This window comes from Propithecus coquereli, unplaced genomic scaffold, assembly GCF_000956105.1.
Source record: "Propithecus coquereli isolate 6110/MARCELLA unplaced genomic scaffold, Pcoq_1.0 Scaffold42, whole genome shotgun sequence".
NCBI classification, from domain to species: domain Eukaryota; kingdom Metazoa; phylum Chordata; class Mammalia; order Primates; family Indriidae; genus Propithecus; species Propithecus coquereli.
The window spans coordinates 2775354-2783750 of record NW_012149952.1 but is presented as its reverse complement, the minus strand read 5'-3'; the positions used below and the strand labels follow the sequence as shown (position 1 = coordinate 2783750).

General features: G+C 62.4%; 2 protein-coding genes across 3 annotated transcripts in view; both read left to right on the top strand.

Moving 5' to 3' along the window:
* DMWD (dystrophia myotonica, WD repeat containing) overlaps nucleotides 1-4454 on the top strand; it is an 8181-nt gene extending 3727 nt beyond the window's left edge. Inside the window, exons 3-5 of one of the 2 annotated variants that reach the window (XM_012653434.1) lie at nucleotides 637-1908; nucleotides 2753-2827; nucleotides 3185-4454. In XM_012653434.1, the coding sequence (XP_012508888.1) occupies nucleotides 637-1908; nucleotides 2753-2827; nucleotides 3185-3232 (1395 nt within the window). In that variant the 3' untranslated portion in view covers nucleotides 3233-4454. The remainder of the gene's footprint in view (nucleotides 1-636; nucleotides 1909-2752; nucleotides 2828-3184) is intronic. The other variant, XM_012653435.1, reaches the window with a different exon arrangement.
* Nucleotides 4455-4908: 454 nt separating this feature from the next.
* The window catches only part of DMPK (dystrophia myotonica-protein kinase), a 10329-nt gene continuing 6840 nt past the window's right edge, over nucleotides 4909-8397 (top strand). The window contains exons 1-4 of the mRNA XM_012653432.1: nucleotides 4909-5212; nucleotides 7431-7522; nucleotides 7799-7882; nucleotides 7959-8054. Of these exons, the coding sequence (XP_012508886.1) occupies nucleotides 5053-5212; nucleotides 7431-7522; nucleotides 7799-7882; nucleotides 7959-8054 (432 nt within the window). The 5' untranslated portion in view covers nucleotides 4909-5052. The remainder of the gene's footprint in view (nucleotides 5213-7430; nucleotides 7523-7798; nucleotides 7883-7958; nucleotides 8055-8397) is intronic.

Here is an 8397-nt window from a genome sequence, read left to right as displayed (position 1 = left end):
TCTTTCTATTTTTAGTAGAGACGGGGTCTCGCTCTTGCTCAGGCTGGTTTCGAACTCCTGAGCTCAAACAATCCGCCCACCTCGGCCTCCCAGGGAGCTAGGATTACAGGCGTGAGCCACCGCGCCCGGCCAACGCCTAGGTTTTTGACAGAAGCACCTGGCAGGATGAGGTTTCCATTCATTTGTCCAGAAAATACCTTTGAGTTGCCTCCTCTGTGTGCTGCTTCATAGGACAGTGAACCAAACAGACAACGACCCTTCCTGCACGAGCTGACATTGCATGAATAAACTTTTTGCCTTAAGCCCGACATGGTGAAGATGGAAGAAGGGTTAGACAGACAGACGACAGTTCTGTGGCAGGCAGGACTGTCCTCTCACCAAAGATGGGACATCAAGGCTCCTCGGGGCTTCCTGTGGCCACCTCGCAAGCCGCTCTTGTTCCCGTGTGTTCCCATGACCTGGTATCCATGTCTCCCTCAGTTTGGGAGCTTCTCTCCGAGGAGGGCCCGGGCCTGGCTTGGCACCAGCTGTGTGACAGGGCCATGTCTGAAGGCCTCTTGGGGGAGCCGGGGTACGGAGGAGGTCTGCCCGGGGGTTTGTTGCCGTGTCCCAACCCCATCCTGTCTCCCCTGACAGCGGCTGATCGACAAGACCAAGGTGACGTATCTGAAGTGGCTGCCTGAGTCGGAGAGCCTGTTCCTGGCGTCGCATGCTAGTGGCCACCTGTACCTATACAACGTCAGCCACCCCTGCGCCTCAGCCCCGCCCCAGTACAGCCTCCTGAAGCAAGGCGAGGGCTTCTCCGTCTACGCCGCCAAGAGCAAGGCGCCCCGCAACCCACTGGCCAAGTGGGCGGTGGGTGAGGGGCCCCTCAACGAGTTCGCCTTCTCGCCCGACGGCCGGCACCTGGCCTGCGTCAGCCAGGACGGCTGCCTGCGTGTCTTCCACTTCGACTCCATGCTGCTGCGGGGGCTCATGAAGAGCTACTTTGGGGGCCTGCTCTGTGTGTGCTGGAGCCCTGATGGCCGCTACGTGGTGACAGGTGGCGAAGATGACCTGGTCACCGTATGGTCCTTCACGGAGGGCCGCGTGGTGGCCCGGGGCCACGGCCACAAGTCTTGGGTCAACGCCGTGGCTTTTGACCCCTACACGACTCGGGCGGAGGAGGCGACAGCAGCAGCCAACGGTGACGCGGAGCGGAGCGGCGAGGAGGAAGAGGAGCCTGAGGCCACGGGCACAGGCTCAGGCGGGGCGGTCCCGCTCTCCCCGCTGCCCAAGGCTGGCTCCATCACCTACCGCTTCGGCTCGGCAGGCCAGGACACGCAGTTCTGCCTGTGGGACCTCACTGAAGACGTGCTGCACCCGCACCCGCCCCTGGCCCGCACCCGCACCCTCCCTGGCACGCCTGGCACCACACCGCCAGCTGCCAGCAGCTCGAGGGGTGGCGAGCCTGGCCCGGGCCCCCTGCCCCGCTCACTGTCCCGCTCTAACAGCCTTCCGCACCCGGCGGGCGGTGGCAAGGCAGGTGGCCCTGGTGTGGCCACGGAGCCAGGTACCCCGTTCAGCATCGGCCGCTTTGCCACACTCACGCTGCAGGAGCGGCGGGACCGCGGGACCGAGAAGGAGCACAAGCGCTACCACAGCCTGGGCAACATCAGCCGGGGCAGCAGTGGGAGCGGTGGCGGTGGGGACAAGCCCAGCGGCCCGGCCCCCCGCAGCCGCCTGGACCCCACCAAGGTGCTTGGCACCGCACTGTGCCCACGCATCCACGAGGTGCCCCTGCTGGAGCCCCTCGTGTGCAAGAAGATCGCCCAGGAGCGGCTCACGGTCCTCCTCTTCCTGGAGGACTGCATCATCACCGCCTGCCAGGAGGGCCTCATCTGCACCTGGGCCCGGCCGGGCAAGGCGGTGAGTCCCCCACGTCGGCTTGCCTGGGGCCCAGCAGGACCTTGGCGGGAAGAGGCAGGCATTGGCAGAGAGAGGGCATTGTCCCTGTCACAGCCTCTGGCTCTGTGGGATGAGGGAAAGTCATGGAAATTTTAGCGTCCCAGAACAGGACCTCTCAGATCTTAGAGTAAGGGCGCAGGCAGCAGAGAGAGGGTCGGTGTAAGCGACAGCTGCCCGCTGCCGTGGCGGGGCCCCAGGCCAGCGATCTGAAGGGCAGCCAGCAGGCCCAGCAGGGCCACTGCTTAGCACCTGTTACTTGAGGCAGAATCTATTCTATGCAAAGTCTGGCTTTTAAACAGTGAAGCTTTTTTGAGTACTTCAGGCCAAAGCCCTGGGAGCGTGGCTTCCAGCCTGGGGCTTGGCCCCTCGAAGGGTCGAAGCCTGCTGCTGAAGGCTGGCTGGGAATCAGAGGCCTGGGTTCCTCCCACCCCGTGTGACCCAGGGCAGGTCACCACACCTCTCTGATCTCCGACTAGTCACCTCGTACAACAGAGAGCCTTTAAGATGGGCAGTGGGTGGCTGTGCCTGCCTCCTGGGTGGCTGCGAGGTTCGGAAGGTGACAGTAGGCACAACACGGGCCTGGCACCTTGTGAGTTCGAAGCTTGTCTCAGATGCCTCCGTCCCTTAGGGTCGGGCTCAGGTGCCCAGATGGAAGGGCTGCAGCTCTGTTCCTGGGGTCCTCAGTTTTGGAATCTTAGAAGCCTGAGTCCCTAGAACTCAAGAGCACAGTGTCAAAGCCTCAGAGGCAAGGGTGTTGGGACTGGGGGAATCGGGATGAGTCCTGAAAGACCCTCTATCTCCCTAGTTCACAGACGAGGAGACCGAGGCCCAGACAGGGGAAGGAAGTTGGCCCAGGTCACCCAGCAAGTCAGTGGTAGAGGTAGGACTGCCCCCGAGTTCTTTCCCCCAGCATCTCAGGATCCCCCCAGAAGTCAGGAGGGGACCCCAGTTTGCCCCTCTCCTCCCCAACCCCACCCCACCCCACCCCATTGTCCGGCCAGGATCTGCCGAGGACTGTGATCGCTGTGTACAAGTGCCGACTGCCAGGTCAGGGAAGCTAGCTGAGATGCGAGTTCCCCAGCCCAGAGCAGCGGCCTTGGGGCATCTGGGGTGGACTGAGGGGCAAGGCCAGGGTGGCAGCAGCCTTGGGGACTCTAGGCTGGCCCCTTCCCCATGGCATTGGCGGAAGCCCTGGCGATCTCTAACCCGTCCTGTCTCTCCCTCTCGTCTTCCCCAGGGCATCTCCTCCCAACCAGGCAACTCCCCGAGTGGCACAGTGGTGTGAAGCCCTGGATGTCGGGGTCCCCCACCCATGCCCCCAGCCTTCTAGCCATAACCCTCCCCGCGACCTCACGGATCGACGTATTAACAAGACTAACCATGACTGATGGACTGCTCCGGTCCCCTGCCCTGTGCAAATTTTCGGGGTCCCCCAGACTCACCAAGACCTTGGGGGGATGTAGTGGCCCTTGTGGCCTCAGCCTTGTCCCCACCCACTGCCAAGTACAATGACCCCTTCCTCTGAAACATCAGTGTTACCCTCCTCCCTGTCCCCAGCATGTGACTGGTCACTCCTAGCAGGGAAACTCCCCACCCACGAGAGCCCCAGCTCTGCAGCGCGCCCTCGGTTGAGAGGCCGGGGCAGGGGGTGGCCCACCCCTCGCCTGGCCCCCGCCCCCCTCCCTTGCTATTGTCTGTGCTTTTGAAGAGTGTTAAATTATGGAAGCCCCTCAGGACCTTCCCTGTCCCCCAGGACCTCTTATTTATACTAAAGTTCCCTGTTTTCACAGCGCTCTGTTCCCTTTGGAGGTGGCATAGAGGACGTGTGTGTGCTTTGCTGTCCTAAAATCAGCCCACTTTAACCAAAGGAAGAGGGCAGGCTGCCTCCCCGGCCTGGCATCTCCCGCCCACTTTTAATAGCAGGAAAAGTTGAAACCCGGGGAGGGAACGGAAGGGACGAGGGCAAGGCACAAAGCTGGTGACCGAGTGCCAGCGGGCCCTTGGAAAGCAGAAAAGCATCCCTGTCCCCATTGTCTCGAGAGGAGAGGGCAGCCAGGCCCCCCCTTCAGAGTCATGTCAAAACTCCAAATCAGGTACTCCAGGGGCCTGTGGGAGGTCCCAGTCTTCGTGTCCTGGTGCCTCAGGCGTGACCCCGCCGAGGCCCAGGTGCCTGGAGCCAGCTGGAGGCCATGATTTCCACTCGGGAGAACTGTCCACCCAGGAAAGAAAAGCTAAAGTCCCTCCTGGCTGGCGGGAGCTTTGGGGAGTGGTGTCTTCCTGCTCCACCCTCCGCCCCCCCGAAATGTTTCTGTTTCTAATCCCAGCCCGGGCAGGAATGTGGCTGCCCGGCCAGGGGCCAAGAAGCTATTTTGGGGTCTCCTTTGCCTGGGGGGGGCCTGCTCCACCGCTTGCCTCTGCCAGGCTTTGGGCAGCGGGTCACCCCTGGTTCTGGCTCCTGTGGGTGTCCCCTCCCAATCCTCTCCTCACCCTCCCTTCCCCACCTCCTGCCAAAAAAAGAGTAAAACAGAGGGCCCAAGGGCTAAATTTAACTGTCCCAAAGTCGGAATCCGTGGCTGAGTCACCGAGAAGCTGCCCTGCCTCCTGCCCCCCTTCCCAGGCTTCAACCCCTTCTCCCCCGAGCTCTGGGGCTTGGCGAGAGCGAGGCGGGGTGGGTACTGGATCACTCTGGGCCTTGATTGGCCCCTCCAGGCAATGGGGGGGTGCTTGTTTTGGAATCTCACACCTGTAGCTCTCTTCCATGCCCTGCCTTTTTGCTGGAGGGGGCAGCGAGAGGGCTGAGATTCTCGTCCTCCATCGTCCATGAGCTCTAACCCCCAGTCTGGCACTGAGGGTTCTGCGGGCCCTGGAAGGAGGTGGGGGCTGGCTTGTGAGGGGTTAAGGCTGGGAGGCGGGAGGGGGGCTGGACCAAGGGGTGGGGAGAGGAGGAGGCAGTGGAGAGAAGTGGCCAGAGAGGCCCAGGGGACAGCCAGGGACAGGCAGACATGCGGCCAGGGCTCTGGGGCCTGGGCAGGGGCTGCCAGGCCCCGTGACAGGAGGACCTGAGCCCCTGGCCTGGGGAGGGGGCCATGGTGCTACCTGGCTGACATGTCAGCCGAGGTGCGGCTAAGTCAGCTCCGGCAGCTGGCGCTGGACCCCGGCTTCCTGGGGCTGGAGCCCCTGCTCGACCTTCTCCTGGGCGTCCACCAAGAGCTGGGCGCCTCCGACCTGACCCAGGACAAGTACGTGGCCGACTTCTTGCAGTGGGGTGAGTGCCTGCCTGCCCGGGCTCCCCCAGATCGGGTGGAGAGGCAGAGGCAGGAGATGGGGCTGGATGCAGGGGCCTGGCCGCTGGGGGGCAGGATGGACATGGGGAGATCCTCCTATTCCGGGGCCCAGAGCTTGGACTCGGGTCCTGGGGCAACATGCCCCTACCCCGTGTCACCCTAGGGGCAGAGTAAGGTCAGCAGAGGCCAGGACAGCCATGACTCAGAACCTCAGCTTGCGAGTCACAGCAGGCTGGGCTGGGCACAGCCTCCCATGGTCTCCTGCACCCCCTCCCTGAGTCTAGGCCTAGGGACCCTCCCCCCAATAGGGGCCCTGTGGTCCTCACCCCTGGATTCCCACAACACGGGCAGGCCAGGAGGGACAGCATGTGGCAGCTGCCAAGGGTGCGGCTGACAGACAGGTGTTCGGCGCCAGCCTCTCCAGCTGCCCCAACAGGTGCCCAGGCACTGGGAGGGTGCAGTGACTCACACGGGCCCTGGGGGAGCACCAGCTCCGCAGACAGGCGCCACCGGCACTCCTTCCATCCCCTGGATTGAGGAGGAACGACTTCGGGTTCCTCTGGGTGTGCCTCTTTTCTCTGTAGGTCCTACCGCCTGTCCCCAAGTCTTGGTCCCTACTAGCCTGCGTGGGTCAGCCCGCCATTCCCTCCGGCTCCCCACGTCTTGTAGTTCTGGTTCAGGACCTCCAAGCTTCTAGCTGTCCCACGAAGTCCCTTCTTTTGAGGTCTTTCCAGGGTCTAGGGACAGGTCCAGGGGGATGGTGCCTCAACTTCAGCTTCCTGCCTTGTCTGCCCCCTCCCCACCCTTGGTCCAGGATTCCGGTTCACATTCCTGTTACCCCTAATGCCCTGCCACTCTGGCCCTCTACATGCCTGGCCCTCAGTGGCTTGCTCTTGGTCTTCTGCCTGTGTGTGTCACTGTCTGTCCGCCTTCTGCTGCTCCCTCTTGTCCTGCGTGCGTCTCTTTTGACCCAGGCTCTGCTCCTCTCTCTCCTCCCCCATTTCACAGATGGGAAGGTGGAGGCCCAGGGCCAGGCCACTCTGCCTCTGCAAGAACCTTCCCCCACTGCCCCCGAGCCTTTATGACTCTCCCAGCCTCCCTCATGCAGAGGATGAAGTCGGGCTGGGAGGGTAAACTGAGACCCGGGGTGGGGGTAGGGGTCTGGCAGTCCTATGAGGAGCACTCCTTTTGTGGCTTGAGCTGCATCCTGCGGCCCCTCCCCTGCCAGGCCTCCCGGGCGGGGGAGGGGGCCTGGGTTCCCGCTGCCTTAAAAGGGCTCAATGCCTTGGCGCTCCCTCCCTCCCCCGTCCTTAGCCCTGGCTGGTTCTTCCCTGCCGGCCCACTCTCCCTGAAACCCCAGAACCCCACGGGCCCGGCTCCTCCATAACTCACTGTGTCTCCCCTCTTTCCCGCTCACACCCATCCCTCTCTCCATCCTGCCTCCACTTCTCCCACCCCCTAGGAGTCCAGGCCTCTCTCCCCACAGTCCCTGAGTCTCTGGCCTCCACCCTGACCTGTCCTCCTCCCAAACTGCCCGGTTTAATGTTCCTAGCTGTAGGACCTTAGCCCCTCGGAGCCCTGATCGCCATCTGTGACTAAGGGGTAGTGCTGAAGTCCTCCTGGAGTTGGTGGGAGCTCTTGAGTCCAGGATGGGTGCCCAGGCTGTGTTTGTCTCCTCCTATTCCTTCCCCCAGCCCCAAATCCAGGGTTTCCCAAAGTGTGGTGCAAGAGCCCCCTGCATCTGAACCTAGAGGTACTGGTACAACTGCAGATTCTGGGCCATAGCCCAGGACATGCTAACCGAGAGCCTCGGGGTGGGGCCCGGAAGCATCACCTGGAGGTGGGGAGGAGGCCTGAGCCCAGCAGGTCTAAGGGTCTTATTTCCTCTCCTCGTTCTTCAGCGTCTCCCCTTCTGCAGACATTTGTTAGCCCACCCCCTCCATCCAGCCGCCACTGGAGCTGTCTGGCCCAATGCCCTGTCCCCAAAATGAGTTCCTAGGCATCTCACCTCTATGGGAGGGCAGTTTTGGGTCCCCAAAACCTCACAGTGTTTATTTATGTGGGGATGTCCTTGGGAGACAGTCCTAAGGTGAAGCTGAGAGGCAGAGAGAAGGAAGACTAAGGAACAAAGGGCGCGACTTCCCCCTAGTCTCTAGTGTCCGTCTTAGTGACCCTGGGTTCTTCTCCTCCACCCCCCAGCGGAGCCCATCGTGGGGAAGCTTAAGGAGGTCCGACTGCAGAGGGATGACTTCGAGATTCTGAAAGTGATCGGACGCGGGGCGTTCAGCGAGGTGAGCCCTGAGTGGCGGCGGGAACTCTGCCCAGCGGGAATTGGGCTTTACTTATGGTGGGCGGGGCATAGGAGTTCTGGGGCGGGGCCTTAGAAATTGATGAATGACTGAACCTTACAGCCTAGGACTGGGCGGGGCTGGGGGCGGGACTTGGGCATTGGGCATGGTGCACGGGGGCGGGGCCATAGCTGGGTGGAGCTGGAGGCGGAGTCTGGTCTGGGAGCCCTTCTGTTTTCTCCACCACCTCCGCCCCTGTCATCCTGTTTCGGCCTTCAGGTAGCGGTGGTGAAGATGAAGCAGACGGGCCAGGTGTACGCCATGAAGATCATGAATAAGTGGGACATGCTGAAGAGAGGCGAGGTGAGGGGCAGGGTTGTGTGGGGGCCTGGAGGGTCTGCCCCCCGCACCGGCTGCAGCTCCTCGGGGTGCCCTGCAGGTCTCGTGCTTCCGTGAAGAGAGGGACGTGTTAGTGAATGGGGACCGGCGCTGGATCACGCAGCTGCACTTCGCCTTCCAGGATGAGAACTACCTGGTGAGCCCCAGGCCCGGGTGGCCAGGAAGAGAGACAGCCTCCCACGCTGTCAGTTAACCAGCGGGCGGCGGTGGGGGGAAGAAGCTCTGGGATTGGGGGAGCTGCCCGATGCCTGCGGGGCCGTCTCTGTGTGTGGTAGGAACTTGTCTCAGGTAGAAGAGGGGCCTCTTTACCTGGGAACCTGGGAAGGGAGATGATGTCCCTTACTGTTCTTTTCCTGGGCTGATTCTTGGGGACCCTTGTATAAAAGATGCCTCTGGGCCGGGCGCGGTGGCTCACGCCTGTAATCCTAGCTCTCTGGGAGGCCGAGGCGGGCGGATTGTTTGAGCTCAGGAGTTCAAGA